This window comes from Psammomys obesus, unplaced genomic scaffold (genome assembly GCF_907164565.1).
Source record: "Psammomys obesus unplaced genomic scaffold, mPsaObe1.curated_primary_1811, whole genome shotgun sequence".
Classification (NCBI taxonomy): Eukaryota; Metazoa; Chordata; class Mammalia; order Rodentia; family Muridae; genus Psammomys; species Psammomys obesus.
In genome coordinates, this window is record NW_026596039.1 from 7541854 (window position 1) to 7562251 (window position 20398).

The window sequence follows — 20398 nt, forward strand, 5'->3', positions numbered from 1 at the left end:
ACCCCTGCCACCAACAAAAGGAGTAGAGCAGGGTAGCAAAGGTGCCCAAGGGTAGAATGGACGACCCCTGGGGGAGCCCACCTTGTGTCTACAAGCCTCTTGCTATCTGCTGCGACACGCTAGGTGTAAAGACAGCGGGGCATGCGCCCCTTGCCCAGTTCTGACACCATCAGAACTTCAAGGGTTCAGACGTGATCCAGGAGAGCCCATGCTGTTGAGGCCTCGACTGGTACAAAAATCTGTCACATCATGTCAGGATGGCAACTCTGTCTTTTCATTGCAAATCAGACCATCTGAGAAGCTAGCCAGGGGAGCTACTCAACTTTACAGTGAGTGTATTCCAAGATCTTCATGTCCCCACTGTACCACTAGAGTGGCAAAGAAGAGCACTGGGTTTGAAGTACTCGGTTTAGAGAATGCTTTAGGTCCCTCTCACCTAGGACAAGGCAATGGCAATACAGGTGAGTGTCCCATTCCCAAACCGCTTGGCTTCAGAAATGTTTGAGGTTTTTGTAGTTTTTCAATTTGTGGGTTTCTGCGTAGACTTTACCTTTTGAATTGATTTGGGGTTAGGGACCCTCAACCTGTACAGCTCACTCATTAAAGATGATTAATATGAAGATAAGATAATTGACATGTACACATGATGTTCAGTCAAGATAAGACAAGTGACCTTGGGGTCCAGGTAGCCCATCTCATAGTTCCCAGAAGGCTGAGGAAAGCTGGCACCCGCTCCCCAGACTTCTCAGGATAGGCTGGCAGGCCATCCTCGAGGCTCCTCACCTCCAAGTTCTTGCGCACATTTTCCAGGACCTTGGTGCCTGACAGGTCTTCGTCCAACTCCTGGGAACTAGCCAGCTCATGGCGCCAGTGCTGCTGGGAGGCTTTCAGAGCTGTCTGTCGCCTCCGTATGGAGCGTGTCTGGCGCACCAGGAACTCCTTAGCACTACGGACAGCTACACCCTCAGCAGAGAGGAAGTGCTGGATGCTGTGGGGCAGCAAGAAGCAGGGAAAGAAAACTGAAGAGTTCACTGAGCCACGGGGCTGGCCACCTCCCCTGCACACGTCCACCTGAGCATGTGCAGGAGCTGCGGGCTGAAGCCAAAGATATCACTGTTAAATAATCAAGAGTGTGGCATGTGGGGCCAATAGCTACAGACTCTCTAGGGAGCGTGCCTGGGGCCCGTACTCAGATAGCTAGACACTCCTAGCACGCTGTGTTAAAGGTCACAGACTGTGGGATCTCAGTAGAGAAGATTCTTCCATCCCTGGACCATGCCTTGAACCAAGCACCATTGACGGTCACTGTCCATCTGAGCTGTGATGTGAGCACTCACTCAGCTTTCATGGCACAGGATGGGCTAGGGAAACTCACCTGTCCATGGACAGGTCCATCTCCTCCTTGCTCTGGGAGAGAGATGAGGACACCTCTTGGGTTTCGTTCTGCAAGCACACAGTGGAAAAGGCTTGAGTGCAGCAAAAGCAAATGTCCAGCAGGCTAAAGAGATCCTGAAGCCCCTCCTGTGGTCTCAGCTAAAGAAACAGCCCTGCTAGCCCCTGGGTGCTCTTTACGTATAAGTGACCATCTGAGTGACAGAGAGAGCAGAGAAGGGGAGTGAGAAAAGGAGGCTAGATCCTAAACAAAGCAAAGCCAGGATTCTCTCCAAATGCCCCACTTTTCTGCCTCCCACCACAACTCCCACCACCACTCCCAGGCCTCGGCCCCTAGCTCACTGTGCCAAGGGATCTCCTCAGGTCCTCAATGTGAAGACCTGGCTCCAAATATGGGGAAGCATTATTCTCAGCTGCCAGCTCTTTCAAGATGTCCTGCTTCCTCTGTACTTCGGCCTCTAGGCTGCTGTAGTGAGGAAGGGAGCAGGAGGCAGGGCAGTGAGGCCAAGACACTAATGCTCACTCCCACTGGGCGGGGCTAAGATGTGAACACCAGAACCCAGAGTCCTCTATTTCTTATAGCTCGCCACTCCATTCCCTACAGAGCGCAGCAGAAATGTGCTGGCTGCATCTGCCTGGGTTCCAAGCTGGGCCTTCCTCTTCTCCTTTCAGAGGTCCATGATGGGCTAGTGCCCAAAAGCAGCAGAGAGCGGAAAGGAGGGGGCCATTGAGGGGACAGGCGGCTGACACCGGGAGCTGGGGGCCCACACTACCTCACGTGCTTCTGCAGTCTCTGACTCTGCGCCTGCAGCAGATCCACCTTCGACTCCAGTTCCACCCGCTGGACACGCAGGTCATCAATGCCCCTTCGCAGCTGCCGCTTTGACTCCAGCAGGTGGGTGTGCTCCTTCTTTGCTTCTTCCAGGTGCTGACGGGTGGCTGTGGCTTCCTGGGGCAGAGGAGGAGAGTAGGACACATGCAGACCCAGTGGGGAGAAGGTGAGGTGCAGGCAGCATTAGAGGTGTGGGAGACAGAAAACAGAAAGACAGGAGTTGGAAGCCAGAGCCACCGAAACCGCTGTCTCCAGGATCTGGGGTCTCCACCACAGCCCTACTCCCTGAGGCTTGAAAGTCAGGTCCACTGGGTACCATGAAATTGGCCTACACAGTCTTAAAACCCCAGGGCAGGTGAACAGATGGCAGGGGGCAATCGAGAGAGAAAGGGCAGGCAAACAGACCTCCTTCTCCAGAGCTGCCTGTCTCTGCAGGTCCAGGAGCAGCTGCTTCTCTTTCCGCATGTTCTCTTCCTGAGGGGAGAGAAGACCAGACTGACTGCAGACCCCAAGACTGAGGTGGAGCCTGCCCTCTGTGCTCAAACCCCCTCCCCAGGGTACGGTAGACCTAGCCATCACCCTCCCTCACCTGGACATCCAGCTGAGCCAGTCTGGCCTTGACATCTTTAGTTCTGGTTGTAAGTTCCACCTCTAAATCTTGTAATTTCCTCTCCTGGCAGAAAGGCAGGGGTATAGAAAGGGTGAAAGGTGTTAGCTGAGGGACAGGAAGAAGATCCAGAAGCCAGCACGCCACACCCCAAACTCTAAGCTGGACTCAGGCTTGCTTCCGCTTTGCCTGTCCTCGTGGCCTCCTGTGTACAGCATGCCATATCTTGCTGATTCCCAATGGGACAAGGACACATGAATCTGCCCACCCCAAAGGCATAAATACTAGGTCTGCTTCGAGGCTCTGAAAAGAAAGGGCCTGAAGCACAGGCATGGCCGGGGTGGGTTCCTAACCCTGAAGGTATGTATGAGACTCTGCCCCACAATTCATGCATCAGCACCCAAGGCTTCCCACCCTGCAATGAAAGTGTCTAAGCACCACCCCATCCCCTGGGCTCTCACTTGATCCCGGTGCCGCCGCCTTAGGTCCTCAAGCTGCTGGTCCTGCTCCTGCCTCACGCTCTCTAACTCTCGCTCGTGGGCCCGTCGCAGGCGCTCCAGCTCTCCAGTCAGGTGCCCCAGGAGGTCAGCCCGCTGTTTTCTCTCCTATGAAGATCATGAAGCCATCGTTGGGAACATACAGTGGCTTCTGACACCGACCCCGGAATCAATCTCCGCTGACTCCTATTGTGTCCGGTCAGTTAGATCAATGAAGGTCACTATCAGCTCCCCAAAGTAGCTTTCAGAGGAGGGCCACAAAGACAGCACTGTCCCAGGCCCAGATGCCTGCCTGCTCTCCCCCTGGAGCTTAAGCAGATGCCAGCCAGATGTAATGAAGAAAGTCCGCTTTGGGAGACCACCTCTCCTGCTGAGGAATGGTGTCCAATGTCTCCACAAAGAAAGAGAGGCCACTGGTCAGTTTTCACTAGTCTTCAGCAAAGACAGAACTCTAATGGGAAAGCACACAGCTAAATTTTATCATGAGGCTGCTGTTTCTACCCTGAAAGACTCTACAAAGAGCCTGGATTCCAGCTACCAGAGCAGGAGCCCAAAGGCCTCCCACAGGAGCTGAGCTGTACTACAGTCTCACTGCTACTCCTGCCCGCTATTCAACCTCCAATGGGAGCAAGCCCAGGGGAGTTGGAGTCATGAAACATTCCCACCCAGAGGCCAAAGAAGACAGGTAATGAGGTGCTTGCTCTGACTGCCTATCAAGCTCACAGAGCCTGAAAGCACCTAGGAGCCAGGCTTGGCTCTGTGAGAGCTTTTCTCCCCATGGACAGCACCATTCCATAGGCTGGGGTCTCAGACCACCCCAAAACAAGAAATGGAGCTGAGTGTCGGCACTCAGCCCCAGGAACGGAGGTTCCTGGCTGTGGACACAATGTGACCAGCTGTGTCATGCTCCTGCATTCATGCCTTCCCCACCATAATAAGAGTATAACCTCACAGTGGGCCAAGACGAACCCTTCCTTCCCCAAGCTGCTTCTGGCAGGCAGTCTGTCACACAGCAACAACAACAGGTAACTAATACAGGCAGATAACAGCCAGCTGTCGTTTGGCTCTTGTCAGTCTCTTGTTGTCCGTGCCCTGGTGGCATGGTTTTGGAGTGGCTAAATCTGAAGGCCGTGGAGTCACACGGCTTGAGAAGGAGGCTTCAACTCCCCTGGTCTCAGTGCCCTGGTCTCCAAACTGAAGATCCAGCACACAATCACAAGGTCGCCACAGGATTGCATGCAGTAGGACGGAGCTCAGAAAAGCACCTGGGACCTAGCAGAACCTTGGTATCCATCAACAATCATTATGATTTAAGAAGTACAGCCAAAGTCGGGGAACGAGCACCCCTCACTGGGATATAGGGGTTTCTCCTGCTTCAGAAAAAAACGCCAAGCAATGACCTTGTTATTGCAGGGTGTCAGAGAAGTTAAGTCTCCCCTAACCCTTTTCCAGACCTCATCCTCTCCCCACACCTGGCAGCCAGCAGGGAAGGACCCCAGCTGGTGTGCCTATGTTTCTGTGTGCTGGATGAGGAGGATACCTCAGCTTCATATCGCTCTCTGGCTTCAGCCATCACTTGCCGGTGCTCCTCCTTCATCTTGTCCATCCTCCTCTCATGTTCCCTCTCTACCTCCTGGCGCTTGTCTCGAAGGAGGCTGCTGAGCTGTAAGAGGACAGAAGTAACACAACTTGTAGAACTGAGAATAGACAGGTCTGGGGACCTGAAGATCTTACACATGAAATGTCCCCAACACACACACACACACACACAGCACAGCACAGCACAGCACAGAACATGCATACAACTATTACCGATACCCGTCCCTACGGGCATACAGAGGCCTAGGAGTAGCAAAGGCCCTGGCCCTGAGGGAGTAGAGGCCACTCAGGCTATGGTCCAGCAGACCTTAGCAGAGCTGACACTGAACAGCACTCACCTCCTGCTCATACTCAAACACCTGATGAACCTTCTGGTGAGCTCTCTGCTCTGCCCACCCAAGGCTCTCCTGTAACTGGGCCTCTTCTTTCTGCTGAGCTCCCTCTATCTTCTTCTGGAGGCTGGAGACCACCTAAGGAGATGCCAGTGTATACACTGGAATGTGGCCCACAGAACTGGAGCCACCATGTAGGGATTCAGCACCTATCCCAGCATCCTGGCTGGGGAGTAAGGTCACTCCCAACTGACCAAGGCTAGGGCTGAACTCCTGTGCCACCCAGCACGAAAAGGGCCTGAGGGTCCAGGCTCTGCCCATCAGACCAGGCCGCCCTGCCCTCTTCTCACCTCTCGATGCTTGGCCTCCAGTGAGGAACAGAGCCGCTCCAGCTCAGCGCTGTGCTCTTTCTCTAGGCCTGCCACTGCCTGAGGAGAAGCAGAGAGCCTATGAGAGAAGTGGGGCAGGGTGCTGGCCAGGTACTGACCATGGGAAGGCTGAGTTCAGAAGACCACCTTGTCCTTTGGAGATAAGGGGCCCAGCAGACTCACAGGGATGCTTTTGTTTTAAATCAACTCAGCCCCTAAAGTCTGCAGCTGGCAGACTTTAAAACAAGGCCAGTGTAGAGGGTCCTTTCAGTTCGCCTCAGGCCACTGCTTCCACCCTGACTCACAACAAGGCCACAGGTACATGCACAAACCCACAGCTATGAATAAGAGCCAGGTCAGATGGAGGCCTAAGTAGATGCTCGAGATCATTCGGTGTCTAACAGTTCTTTCACCAAGAGAAAAGTTCTCTGTGGCCTGTTACTTTGGTATTTAATATGGAGGCTGATGTGAGGCTAGAAGGAAAAGGGCAAGGAGAAACCCGCGCCAGATGCTAGTCTCTTATTCCAGAGAAATCAGGGACAGGAGTAAACCGCAGCCGTCTGCTGGGAACAGGGGCACACCTTCGTGCCAAGTCCTCTGCTATGACCAAAGCTCGATAGCGAAAGCTCCCCAAATTCACAGGATACCTCCCTGTATGTCTGCCTCAGAGATGAGGGCCAGCTCCAGCCCTTAGTAGAGAGAGCTCCCCTCTCTGCACCCCCATCTGGAGCTAATCCCTCTCAAGCTCTGCATGCTTGTGTCAAGGCACTTCGCTCGCTCACTCACTTCTTTCCTCTCCCCTTCCAGCTGCTCCCTCAGCTGCCGCAGAACCACCTCCTTCTCTGCCTCCTTCTCTGCTCTCAAGGCAGCCTGGGCACTCCTCTCCTCGGCCTCCAGCTGCTCCCTCAGCTGCTGGAGAACCACCTCCTTGTCTGCCTCCTTCTCCGCTCTCAAGGCCGCCTGGGCACTCCTCTCCTCAGCCTCCAGCTGCTCCCTCAGCTGCTCCAGCGCCCTCCTGCTTTTCTGTTCCAAGCTGGCTCTTTCAGCCTTCTGGAGGGCCTCTGCCTCTTCTCGAAGCCTCTGCAGGGCAGCCGCTTGCTCGGCTCTGGACAGACAGAATGGAATGGGGGATATCAGGCCCATGCACTCAGGTCCTCAGGCCAGGCAGCTCTTAGTATGGACTCACCTGATTTGGTTCTCAAATGCTTCTGTACTGGACTGCACCTGGGCCCGGAGGTGGGCCAGCCTCTGGCTTTCTTCCTCTCTGATCTGAATCTCCTCTTTGTCCTCCTCCTCTTCTTCCTCTTCTTCCTCCTCTTCCTCCTCCTCTTCCTCGTCCTCCTCCTCCTCCTCGGCAGCTTTCTGTAGCTGTGCCTTCAGGAGGCTAAGGGAAAAAGGAAAGGTAGGACGGTGAGCGAGACCACAGAGGTCATTCTTGTATTCAGGACCCATTTCATTCATTCTCTAAGAGCCTCGTGGCCTATCTGTAAACCACCCTTAGTATTAGAGATGAGTCAACCTCTTATCCGTGTTGGTTCCTCATAGACCTCTGCCACAGGAAGACTGGCAGCCATGGCAGGCTCCTTGGTCCCAGGCTCCTTTAAACCTACAGGTTATCCTCCTGCACGTGGTATCTACTCAAGGAAGGTTACAACCACCCCAGCCAATCTCTAGAGCCACCTCCCACTCCTCAGTCATTAGACCCTATCCCAGGCACACCAGATGCATCGCTGTCTCCAGAATTCACCACCCTTTTCTTTCCCCCTTGCCCATTGCTCGTGCTGGTTCTTCAGCCAAGAATTCCATTTTTCTATCTGACAAAAACCATATTCATTGCCCAGCACACAAGTTCATCTATCCACATTTCCCCTCACAATCTGCACGTGGGCCTTTCCTGGCATACGCTGCCTTCTGCCAGGCATCACGGCACCTTATAACTAATCTGTTATATCTGCTTTCCTTGCAAGACATGGAATTTCTGCTGAGCAACTATCCTGCCTCCTTTTGAGGGAGAGACAGGGTCTCACGTAGCCTAGGCTGGCTTCAGACTGGCTATGTAGCCAAAAGTGGTCTTAACTCCTGATCCTTCTGCCTTCACCTCCCAGGTGTCATGGGCTTACACCACCACAGCTGGCTAGTGACACTGCCCTTGAGTCCTTTGTATCAAGCACTGACTGAATGTAGTAACTGACATAAAATGGTGTTCAGTCAAAGTGCTGGGTCTGTGCAGTATCTTCTAGCCCCAAACTGGAAGCAAGCCTTAAATGTCTACGAAAGGCACCTTCATCTCATCAATGATACCCATCGTTTAACCTGCTGCAAATCTACTTCTGCTTTTACAAACTACATCTTTCTTGGGTAACTCTTTACGGAGAGCCCGCAACACTAGGGGATGTGTGCAGTGCGTCCAGGATGCCCAACCCTAAGAAAAACATGATTCAGAAGACAATCTCCTTGCAAAGGTCTGTAGTGAATTCCAGACCCCAAACAGACTTAGGATTATTTCCTATTTCAAGCTATTTATGCCACTGCTTTCCTCTGTAATGAGGCAGGGGGGGGAACCTAAGCAAAGTGTAAACCCTTCCTTTTTGGACTCCCCAAAAGCCCTGTCCTCTTTTCTGGGGCAAAGTTTACACAGCCAGCACTGAATGCGGGGCTGACAGGGAATTTAGAGCAATTCAAGCTCTCCATTTTATACCTAAGAAAACAAAAGGGCAAGAGCCTGCCTGTCTTCCCATTGAGCATCAAGAAGGAGCACCCACACCCAGAAAAGTTTACGTGGAAAGGGAAACAAGTGTCTTGTGGTGAATGGCTTCAAGGGAGAGCCAGGCAAGACACTTTTTTTTCTTTTTTTTTTTTTTTTTAAGATTTATGTATATACTTTATTTTATTAGTGCTCTAACTTCATGTACACCTGCATGCCAGAAGAGGGCATCAGATGCCAGTATAGATAGTTGGGAGCCACCATGTGGTTTCTGGGAATTGAACTCAGGGCCTCTGGAAGAGCGGACAGTGCTCTTAACCACTGAGCCATCTCTCCAGGCAAAACTCTTACCCACAGAGAAATCACCAAGTCATGACTGGCTAAACAAGAAATGCCACTTATGGGGCAATTACCATGTTTTAGGCCCTGGGGCAGATACTGCCTGTATCCTGGTCCCCATCACAAACTCAGAGCTATCAGGAGAAGCCTCAGGGTCGCTGCAGAGGCTGCACTTTAAGGTAAGCTGTTTGGCTCCACCCTGACCTTTAGTTGGCATGAAGAGGATAGTCTTCAGGGACACAAGAAGGTATGACGGAGGGTAGACCCTGGGTCAGAGACCCTGGGTTGAGCTGAGTTTCAATGAGAGATTGAACCTGACCTCCCACTATTCAGGTGTCGATTTGTTTGTTTGTTTGTTTGTTTGTTTGCTTTGTTTCCTCAAAAGTAAGCATAGTTTTGCTATCTATGGTCTAAAAATACTAACTCTCAAGTACTCTTGGATGTTAAGTCTAAAAGAACAAGATTTGGCATTAAACTGTCAAGTTAACAAAGTATGTTAACGTGTTTCTGAAGCACCACCTTTCCTGGCCTCAGGCTGTGACATGCTGCTTATAGTAGCCCTTTGCCCTTTTCTTCTGAGCAGAGCCCAGCTGGCTAAAGGACCACCTTTCCAGTCTCCCTTGTCACCAAAGGAACCAGGCCAGACGAGATACCAGCAGAAGTTTCTGGGTAAGGTTTCTAGGAACCACTTTGGTGAGGCTGTGGGCATCCCAGAGGGGTGAGCACAGGAAAAGGGTGACCTTCCCTCCCACGCCCCTCCACGGGGAGGAAGCAGACCTGAGGGACTTCTCCTTCTGCCGGTAGAGCCTGAGCACCTCCTCCTCCTCCTCTTGCCACAGCCTCTCTTCCCGCTGCTGCTGCTGCTTCTCTTTCTGCAGGTCTAGCAGCAGCCTCTGGTCTTCCTCTGGTTCCTGGGTCACTGCCTCCTCCATGGCCTTCAGTATAGCCTCTGAGAACTGCTTTTGGGGAGTTTCAGGCTCTGCAGTTTGCCTGTATGGGGGAGGGGCAGCTTACCACTGCAGCATTGGTACCCACGGAGGTCCCACAGCTACAGAACATCACACCAAATCTCTAGTGGAGAGCCCACAAACAGGTCACACAGGGGCTGGCAGTAGAACACCGTGAGCACCTATCCTGTGGTGTGAGCTCCATTGACTGGATAAGGTCTGGGGTCCTAGGAGAAGACAGCCCTGGGAGGCTGTGGCCTGAGAGGTCAAGCCCTGAAGCTATGGCTCCAGAACTGGCAGAGAAGAGAATGAAGTTCTGTCCCTCAGAGGCTCACACACACACACACACCCACACACACAGAATGGATCACAGTCCTGGTCTCCATGTCCCCACTGTAATTCTGCCTGCAGGTGAAGGCTCATTCCAGAAACTGGTCCCAGAGTCTGTTCTCTGCCTCTCAAACCAATCAGAGACCACGGCAATGCAGAAGAAGCTACAAAGTTCCCTGCCTTGCTGCCAAAGGAGCCAGGTGCATCCCTGAGCCAAACATGGCAGAGGGCTTTCATCGGCTCAGGGTTAAATTAGTGTCTGGAAATGGATGAGAAACTCTGATCTAGCCACAAGAACAGTTAAGAAGAAGACAGTGGTATAAGTTTACTGTGTGTCTAGGGCAGAAGTTCAACCTATGCATCACGACCCTTTTGGGGGTTGTATAACAGATAACCTGAATATCAGACATTTACATTATGATTCATAACAGCAGCAAAACTACAGTTATGAAGTAGCAACAAAGTAATTTTATGGTGGGGAGGAAGGAGGGGTCACCAGAACATGAATGACAGTATTAAAGGGTTGCAGCATTGAGAAGGTTGAGAGCCACTGCTCTAGAGAGTCTTGAGGACTAAAGAAAATATCGAAATACCAGTGACAACTGTGAGCCATGAAAGCGGGATCAGGATAAAATATTTTACTTCCTTAAAGGCCAGGAGGTACATGCATCCCTGGGTCCCTGAGCCTCACATTCCAACTGGTCTCAGTGCGGAAACACTCTTCTTGAGCAATGCTCGTGAACTATAGGCTGGCCATGGCTCCATCCAGCAGGAACACTTGAAAGTCAAACAGGGGAGCTGGCCAGCCTGAATGAAAGCCCTGACACCCTCCCTCCAGCTCAGCAGTGAGGCAGATGGAAGGCAGCAGGAGGGGACAGACTGGAATGGCAGAAGAGAACAAGGTGAAGAATCCCCCAGCAGCCCACAGAGACTAGTGAGAGAAAGAGAAAGCCAGTGACATGCCTTAAATACCATCAAGACCCGTCCCTCCCTATTCCTAAATTCAGAACTCAGGAAACAACCCTAAACCACGCACACTATGGATTCTCTGCTCCTAGCTCCGTCCCTTCCCTCCTTCCACATCCTGGCTTCCTCCAAGTCCTCTGACACAGCCCAGCTGACGGCAGATATAGCAACATGGCTGCCACCTCCCCTGAGAATACCGCCCTCCACGAGAGCCTCCCCTCCCAGCTCTCTGCCTCATCAACCCTCCAACTCATTTCCAGCCTTGGCAGAAAGCATCTTTTTTTCCCAGTGACGGTACCTTTTAATGTCTGTCTCCCCTGTGGGCTGCACAGCTATGAGGAGCCCTGGGGACAGATGCTGCAGGAAGATGAGACATCAGCCACACGTGCCCGGGCTATACACACCAGTGAACCTGCCTGCACACCTGACACATGGGCAGATGAGGCTGTTTCCTGCCTCCCTGCTTGAAAGACTTGAACACCTTGCTTAGCTCTAAAGCACTGAATGATGCCTGAAAGATCTAACTAGAAGCTGAGGGCTCTGGAAGGAGAAATAGGTCTGGTTTCAGGCCAAACCGTTCAGGTATCAGCCTCCGTGAGACCTAGTTTCCAGTCATGGGAGGCACCAGGGAGCCTAGTCATTTCAGGCTGGCCAAGTAGCTCAGAGACACACAGAGGTAGGCAGAGTGGGAAAGCAGGGAGGAAGAGGTGATCCCCAGGAGCATTCCAAAGTGTGTGTTGGTGGAGGGTACTACTGCTAAGCTAGAGAGCCAGATCACACACACCCCACTCTCTACAGTAGTACTGGGGATCTAACTAGGACCTTGCAAATGCTAGGAAAACAACTGCTCTGCCACTCAGCTATGTGGGCAGCCGGTGGCTTGGGTCCATTTACTACTCCGCAAACACTCACAAAAGATGCAGGCGTCATGAGGTCTGCCACCTAACCCTCCAGACTTGGCTGGCAGATGTCGAACTTTCCATACCACTCTGTAAACCAACCGATTCCTACTGGAAAAGACTCAAGAAGAGCAAAGCAGGTATCTCCTAAGGGTGGGGACACATTGATCCTAAAGAGTCAGCCAAGGGTCTGGAGACCCCAGAAGGGACAACATCACCCAGACAAGAAGGAACATGAAATCGGGGCATGTGCAGCCAAGGTGTCTGGAGAGGAACCTAACTGGGCCTCCCCACAGACGGGCTGGGACCAGCCCTTGACCTCTGCCTAGTTCTTCCTCTCTCCGAGTCACACTCAGCTCCTGTCCTCGTGAACAGCAAGCTCCCTGGAGACCTGAGAAAGCCACATGTTTGTCACTCTAGGGCAGCTCGCTCTCTGAAAAAGAATGCGGCTGCTGCATTCCCATGTGACTCCAGCAGGGTTAGGTGACAAGCTTAGTGGCCTGGGCGGCTCGCTGTGAGTCAGCAGCAGAAAAACTGTCTGCTCAACAGCCCTGGGTCCTTTGTAGCCCTCATTCACCTGGGGAAACAAGCAAACCCCAGAGCCTAGCAGAGCTACCTAAGGGCTCCAGAGAGCAAATCCACCTACTCTGACTCGCCAGCAAATCCCCAACCCAACCCCAAGCCCCTGTTTCCTTTCTAAAACATTTCACATTTGTTTTAAGAGAAAACTCGTGCTTGGAGGGCAGAGCATGCTTCTCCTGGTTCTTGTTAATGAGCCACGGGTTCCCTTCACCCACCCTCAGACCTTAGGTCCGGGTCAGGTACTCCAATGACCTGAACTAAGCCTAGGCAAGGGTCAGTGATGGCCGGTGGAGCTCTCAAAGCTGAGCACGGAGCACCAAGGATGCATTTACCCTTTGTTCCATTTCTTGCCAGCACTCAAGGGGAATGGGCATTCGAGCAAACCATACACTGGAAGACAGGACAGACACATAAAACTGGCCCTTACGCCTCTGGAGAGACAGGTGAGGTGGGACTGACTGCCACCTTCTCCTCGGGCTCCTTGGCCTCTTGCTGCCCAAGGCCCAGCTCCTCGGCCTGGGAGTGTTTTTCCTCAGCCCTCTCAGGGAAAGCAGGTGGGCTCAGAACCTGCTCCCTTGCAAGTAATAAAGAAGCAACTGTGTTAGAGCCAGAACGGAAGGGCTCAACTTACACCCTACAGGGACCAAAAAACTGTGACAAGCAGGGCAGCCCCAGGGAAACTTCTCTGCCTCACTCCCCAGTCCCCCTCCCTCCCAGTCTCTTCTCAGGTCATTTGAAGACCAGGCCTTCCCACAGGCAGGGGAAGAGAGATGGTCCCATCACCCAAGAAACTTTGCACACAACAAGTGTTCCACAGATGCTGTTGATTGAACACTGCTATAGCTAGGCTTCCCCTGTGGCTCATCCCAACTGTGTGAATCTTAAGACCAACATCTTCCTCTTGCCAGGAACCAGAGGCACTGGGAAAGACACCCTGGGCTCTAGACCAAGCTGGGACAGAAAGGTCCCTCCATGTGGCTTCAGGAGGTCCTGGGACTCTGTACTGCCCTCTGGCTGGGCCTCGGAGAAAGCAGTGCTCCAGCTCAGTTGTGTAGACTAGTGCCTGGCAGGGAGAGGCTGCTGAGAAGGGAGCTGAAAGGGGACCCCAGCAGGAATGGAGTAGCCAGGGCAATGGCATAGTCCGCCCCGGCAAAAGGCACACACTTATTCAAGAGTTCCTAGGAGCTCCCCTAATCAGGCTGGCTACCCTAATTTCAGCTGAAGGCTGAGGGCTATGAAGAAACAGATTCGCCACCCCCAGCCAGCTTCTGCTTCTCTGCTCCTGTTGCTTTGGCTGTAGCATCTCCAACAGCTCACACCCCATCTCCAGGCCCACTGTTCCCCACTATCACAATGACACATGGAGGGGCCATCAACCCCAGGGACCCTTCTTCCTCAGCCTTACCTCTGGACGAGGGACAGTGGAGTGGGGGTGGCTACAGAGTTCTTCCCAGGCTCCTCTGCTTCCTTCCACTCAGGTTGCCCCTCCAGGGTCTGCAGAGGCCCTTCCTCAGCAGCTTGGCTGTGAAGGGTACTCTGGAGCCGCTCCCTAGGCAGAAATGGGAAAGAAAACCTGGTCAGGTCAGCCAGAGGAGCAAGGTTAGGTCTCTACTTGGAAAGCAAGAAGAGAACACAGAGTGCGTAAGTACAGTGTGCACTGGTCCCCCTTAGCTAGACAGGAGTTGCCGCCCCCGCACCCACAGAGAGCCCAGACACAGCAGCCACACATGCAGCAGGAGAGCCTCCTCCTTCCCAGCTCCATCCTGCAGGGTTACAGCTGTGCTCTCAGCGCCCTGCTGCATTTGCCTGGCCCAGCGGCTGAGCACCTTCACAGATATGTCCATTCTCGGAATTCAACATCACTGGAGCCTGGGATGGATGAAAGAATCAAGGGAAAATGGGGAAAGAAGGGCTGGAGAGATGGTTCAGTGGTTGAGAGCATGTACTGCTCTTCCAAGGACCTGAGTTCGATTCCCAGCACCCATGTCAGATGGCTCACAACTGCCTGTTATTTCAGCTCCAGAGTTTCTAACACCTCTGGCCTTTGTGTACACTCACATTCATGAATGCACATGCATGCACAAACATAAACACAGACACACACACACTTAGAAATCAAATAGGTTTTGTTTAAAAATGGGAAGGGAAAGGTTGGAAAAATGACTCACTGTTATTACAGAAAACTCAGGTTCAATCCCCAGTACCCACAACCATCTGTAACTCTAGTTCCAGGGAATCCAATATCCTCTTCTGACCTCCTTAGGCACCCGGCACACACGTGGTACACAGTCATACATGCAGGCAAAACATTCACACATATAAAATAAATCTAAAATATGAAAATAAACGGGGAAAGGAGATGCCAGATACAGATGGTCAGACAATACCCAGTGCAGGAAGCCTTACTGAATACATCGAAGGAAGACTGCAGACCACTTTCTCAGATCCAAGAAGAAGAGGACTACTGCCCTTCATTTTCTTGCCCTCCTCCTTTCATGGGGTGAGGCCAGAGGAAAACACACACACACATATGACACACACATGCGCAGACACAGTCTGCACAGCCAACTCCACCATCATGGGAAGAACCTTGGCTCAGAACGCTGAGCTTTGGTACCGAAGAACACGGCTCTCCAGACCTCCAAAAGGCCACGTCAGCCCTGGCACACGACCAGATGCACACAGCTTAATCAACGCAATCCAATAAGGAGGATGGAGCCCTGGACTCTCCACAGGGCCGTGTGCGAAGTCCTGCCAAGCGATACTTCACACTCCCGTCCCAGTACACCACCACAGACAGGGTTCATCCTCCCACCTCCCACTCCCCCACCCCACACCCCCACCCCACCCCACCCCACCACATATACACACACCTTGCACTGCCAGCTAGCCAGGGCACCGTCTGTCTTCCGGTGAGGGCGTACTAAGCTGGTGCGAACCATAAGGACCAGGAATTCTACCCACGCCCACACCCCCCTGAGACACATGATGCCTTCGGTCCCTGAGGCAGCCTCCTGCTATACCTCCCAGAGACTTGGGAATGCTTGCTCTGCGGCTCCACTCTGCTGAGCTCGCTGTCATCTTGCTCTTCGTGGCCTGACCCCTGGGCCTGCAAGCAAGAAGCCAGGGAAGATAAGAAGTGCATCAGGGGGCTCTGTACCGCAAGGGTCTCTTCTCCTGCCAAGCTAAATGCTCAGCAGGCGTGCTGAGATATCTCACAGGGGCCGCTGGGACACAGGACAGGTCTGTCTGCTGTAGATCGCTGCTTCCTAAGCTCTAGCTAAGCCCACGATGCACAGCTGGAACAGGAGATGAGTACACATAGTTCCTGCACACACAGATAGGAGCCTGAAGCCCGGGGTGGGGGAGGTGGGACACAACCCCAGGAGCCTCGCCTGCCGCCGGCACTGCTAGCTGCAGAGAGAAGGCAGCGGTCTCCGTGAACACCCTAAATTTGCCAAGGCCTGGGTCAGCAGGACCGTGCTACAGGGGTGCCAACATGAAAGGCGGTGGGAAAGCACACCAGGAGGGAAGAATTCTGAAGCACCAGGTGAAACAGGGGAGGCTATGCTCCAAACTGGAGAGCACCATGTGACTCTGGGAGGGAGACAGCAACATCCCTTACTGCTCCATTCCAGGACATGAATCCCCATCAGCAGACAATGAGCTTCCCTGCTTCCCAAGTCTGGTACTTGAAAACAAACCCCCAAATCGTATTCACATCTTGGGTATCCAGGCAAATTTAGAAAGCTGGTGTTTTTTGTTTTTTGTTTTTAAGCAATATTTTTATGTCTTCAAATAATTTGCAAAGAAATGAAGTTGTGAAGTCAGCCTGGGATCCACTCTTTGTTCCAGAATATCCTGCCAGCAGGTGCCTCCTCCCCTGAACTATGGCAGGGTAAAGCATGGCCCCCAGGGCTTCAGTAAGGGTGAAATGTCCTGCACATAAGCACAACTTCTGCCTTAGGAAGACAGGCTGCAGTGCCAGCCCCTCCCCCATCCTCCCCCTCAGTCCTGACAGATAGAAAAGAAAAGCCCAGTGCCAGCACCAGGCCCCACTCTAGGAGAGGGCCCCCTGACAAGAGCACCGTCTGCTCTACGATTCAAGAGTCACTGAGAGGTGGGACAGGAGACAGATCACTCTGCCTTCCACAGTGGGGTCCCAGCCCTGTGTCCCCTTCACAAACACACACACACACACACACACACACACTTCTCCTCTGGCAGCTTGAACCCCTGCAGTTGCATCTGACTCTGACATCTGGGTGGATAAGGAAGGGCAGGGCTTGCACTAAAACCCAGCTCCCCCAAATTACATTAGTGCTAGCAATGCCATCTGTGGGTTCCTCTTGGAGCCTGAAACAGAAGGGCTCCTCGCCAGGGCTGCCTCTCCTCATTGCATCAGCCTGGGCAGAGCCTACACACAGACAGGCAAACACAGCCTCCTCACCCCACCTCATTCTCCTTCTAGCGTTCTGCTCACCATGCATCTTCCCTACAAACCACCAAGGTCATCCTCTTGTTCTCTACTTTCTTAGAAAACAGAGATCACATAGACCAGTAACTGCGCTTCACAAACTAAAATGTAAGTGACAAAGCAAGATGATTGTAATAAAACCTTGAAGTGAGACCAAAGCCACAAAAGACTATGGGACCGTGAGGACAGAGAGGCAGGCTGGAGCTAGCCAAGGACCACACCATTCTGTCTGGCTCCTTCTTGCTTCATGTCCTGTACTTTTGCAACAAACTGAAGCAGTAGCTTCCTGACAGAGGAGAAGGAATGACTTGGGAAAAAACCAGACAGTGGGTTTTCTGAATAGTTGGACTTGCTCCCTAGAACTTTTGTCCCAGAAAAGGAAGGAAGAACCCCATAAAGAACATGGTGTGGTGGCACTTGTCAGAAAGGGGAGCAAAACAAGCACTGGTTAAGCCTCTGGCCTAACACTACTCAGGACCCCAGCCTTACCTCAGCTCCTGAGTTTTGCTTTCAAGATCTAGTCCCAAGGTGGAAGCAGGAGGATTGCAAGTTTGAGACAAGCCTGGATAACTTAGAGGGTTATTCTTTAATCACAGGGTCTAGGGTGCCAAGGTGTAGCTAAATGGTAAGACACTTGCCTAGCAAATTTAAAGCCTTACACGGAAGGGGGGGAGGTGTTAGCTTGTGATGACAGTTTCAAAGGAATACATGCGGTAAAATGTATCAAATTTTTCTCTTTACTTTTTAAAAAGATTACTTATTTATTATTTATACAGGTTTCTGCTTGCATGTGTGCCAGCAGGGCAGGAGAGGGCGCCAGGTCTCACTAGAAGGTTGTGAGCCACCATGTGGTTGCTGGGAATTGAACTCAGGATCTCTGGAAGAACATCTCCCCAGCCCCAAATTTTTCTCTTTAAACATGCAGTTTATTGTATGTTACTTACATCTGAAGCTGCATAATTTTCTTCCCCTACTGGGGATGGAATCCAGGGGCTCACATATGTGAGGCCAGTGCTCTTACCACTAAGCTATATTCCTTGACATAAACAAAACCTAAGGTAGTTTAATTCCAAGGCCCTCCATGTTCCTAGGGAGAGATCAGAGCAGAAGAGAGGTGGCTAGAGTCCCAGAGGACCACAAGGAGGACTGCACCTGTGGTTCTGCCCACACTGTGAAGTGGCTGCTGCACCCTCCTGCAGCTCCACCCTTCTATACCCTTGAAGATGGGAGAGCTGCAGGCTGAGCCCTGTCAGGGCACTGCTGGCCAATCAGCCAGAGCATCTAGTGAGACCCACACTCTGACATGCTGGCTGAAGTATGAATTGCAACTTCCTCTATTGGGGTTGACTGCCTGCAGGCAGTGGTTGCTGAGGACTACTAACTCCAAGCCACAGCCACAGAACCCACCCTGCCCTATGCACCTGGTGGCTTCCTGCTCACTTATAAACAAAGGGGCCTCAAATGCACCTGCTCCAAGCACTGCTCTCATCCCAGCTTTACGTCCTCAGCACTGTTAACAGGGGTTGACCAAAGTCCCCCAGGCAGGTGCCAGCCAGGCCTGAAAGGAGTGTGTGGGCTTCAATATGAATATGAAATATGAAAACACTGTGCACCCTGTATGTACCAGCACCCGTCCCACTAAGGGCTCCCAGGCTGGGTTCAAACCAAACATCCTGTTGTTTCACCCAACCGATTCCATCCACTCAAACCAGCTGCTCCCTAAAACCTGCAGAGATGGTGTGCCAGAATCCCTCTTCTAACCATCCACAAAAGAGAAAAACAATCACCGTGACATGACTTAAGCTCCTTTAGTGCAATGCTTCAGGCACTTTTGTACCCTAATGAGTGGAGGCCAGCTTACATCTGGCCGAGGAGACAGACAAAACACTGTAAGAGCAAAGTAAGAATCTTGGGAGCAGAGAGGGGACAACTCACCTCCTCCTCCTCCTCCTCCTCCAAGCAGGCACCAGAACTGGGCCTCAAAGCCTAAAGAAGAAAATGCAGAGGTCAAAGGAGAACCAGCAGGGCTAGCAGGGCAGTCACAAGGTACAGCCTGTACAGGCTGGTAAGGAGAGTTGCAGACCTAGCTGCTGGGCGGCAGAGCCGGGGGAATGGGTGGGCAGATGGTTTGCCCTCAGTTGCTGAATGAATAAATGGACAGGAGGCAGGGCAGGAATGTTGCGATGCACAGCAGCAAAATGAAGCCCCATCAGAGGCAAGTGTCTAGAGGGAAGAGGCTGTCCAGGAGCCCACTCAGTGTCAAGGAAGAGTCATCTGTGGGTCACCCCTAAAAATAGCTGCCAAAGAAAGTGAGGCCCTAGCCTAGACCACCCAGACTCACCTCCCAGCGGGCTCCACCCAAGGCGGGAGAAAGCATGTCACCATCCAGCAGGTGCTCGGACATCCGGCTGTGAAAACCAAGGTCCTGGAGAGGGTGGAGAGGAGAAAGTCAGCTCTGCACTTGCCAACCTTTCAGAAGGGTGTGCACTGTGTCCTAGGCACCGAGCTCAACACTGTGACATCGACGTCCTCAAAGATAACAAGATGATAAGATGAGCAGTATCAAGAAGAGCGTTCGCTGTCTGCACTAAGGGGAGAGTGTGGAGACACACTGTAAAATTCTGATTCTTCCATATGCTTGGTATTTTTTCATAATAAAATTATAGGCAAAAATAACCGTGCGAGACTGACATGATCATGCCCTTTGGCTGCAGCTGCAGGATGGGGGCAGGGGGGTGTAATTTGGTCCAGGACAAAAAGCTGCTTACAAAAAGCTGCAGGTCAGATGAGCCTCGGGCCTGACTCTTTCCATGACACATGCTGCACAGCATGGCTCTTCCCAGCTGTCTCCCCTTCCCTCCCCTTCCCCTCCCTTTCTCCCCATGCCCAAGCAGGGCAGAAGTGCGAGCAAACTCTTGAAAGTGAGGCTTGACGGGCTCCTGCCGGATCATCCCTTCCCTCTTCCTATATAGGTGGCCCTTTTTCCAGACAACGGGATTCATTAGCAGTGCTTTGTCCACAGAGTCGTTTGGGGGACCCACAGCAGATGCCCACACCTAGCCCAATTCCTCACTGCCCTTTGGCTGCCACAGGGCCACACCATCCCCCTTCTGAGCCTAAGAGCTCTGCTGGGCTAAGTGAAGGATTGTTATCCAACAGTATTCTACACAGGGGAAGTTTGGTCATCAGCTTGATGGATGGCAGGACACCCGGGCAAGGTCAGGTCCTGCTGTCTTCAGCTTCCTCCCTCCATATCCAGGGTGAAGAAGAATGCTGATGGGCTCGAAAAGCACACGGTGGCAGTTTTGGAAGGACCAGCCCACTTGTTTCCAAGAGTTCAGTGATACAGTTATTCATCATTGTCAAGTGTTTAGTTTGGTAAGGTTTCTGTTATTCTGTATTGGGTTTTTTGTTTGTTTTATTTTGTGTTTGCCAAAAAATGATTTGATTTGATTTGATTTGATCTTATTTTATTTTATTTTATTTTATTTTATTTTATTTTATTTTATTTTATTTTATTTTATTTT

The 20398-nt window shown here is 52.1% G+C and overlaps 1 protein-coding gene across 3 annotated transcripts in view; it reads right to left on the reverse strand.

Annotated features, from left to right (window-relative positions):
* Cep164 (centrosomal protein 164) overlaps positions 1-20398 on the reverse strand; it is a 62833-nt gene that overhangs the window by 5342 nt on the left and 37093 nt on the right. For 2 of the 3 annotated variants that reach the window (XM_055622032.1, XM_055622030.1), the window contains 18 exons: positions 19213-19296; positions 18807-18857; positions 15418-15503; positions 13800-13943; positions 12822-12968; positions 9448-9660; positions 6814-7011; positions 6414-6732; positions 5610-5687; positions 5266-5397; positions 4869-4991; positions 3293-3436; positions 2814-2897; positions 2630-2698; positions 2166-2341; positions 1735-1858; positions 1376-1443; positions 784-988 (listed from right to left, as the gene is read on the reverse strand). In XM_055622032.1, coding sequence (XP_055478007.1) covers positions 784-988; positions 1376-1443; positions 1735-1858; positions 2166-2341; positions 2630-2698; positions 2814-2897; positions 3293-3436; positions 4869-4991; positions 5266-5397; positions 5610-5687; positions 6414-6732; positions 6814-7011; positions 9448-9660; positions 12822-12968; positions 13800-13943; positions 15418-15503; positions 18807-18857; positions 19213-19296 — 2445 coding nt within the window. The remainder of the gene's footprint in view (positions 1-783; positions 989-1375; positions 1444-1734; positions 1859-2165; positions 2342-2629; positions 2699-2813; positions 2898-3292; positions 3437-4868; positions 4992-5265; positions 5398-5609; positions 5688-6413; positions 6733-6813; positions 7012-9447; positions 9661-12821; positions 12969-13799; positions 13944-15417; positions 15504-18806; positions 18858-19212; positions 19297-20398) is intronic. The other variant, XM_055622031.1, reaches the window with a different exon arrangement.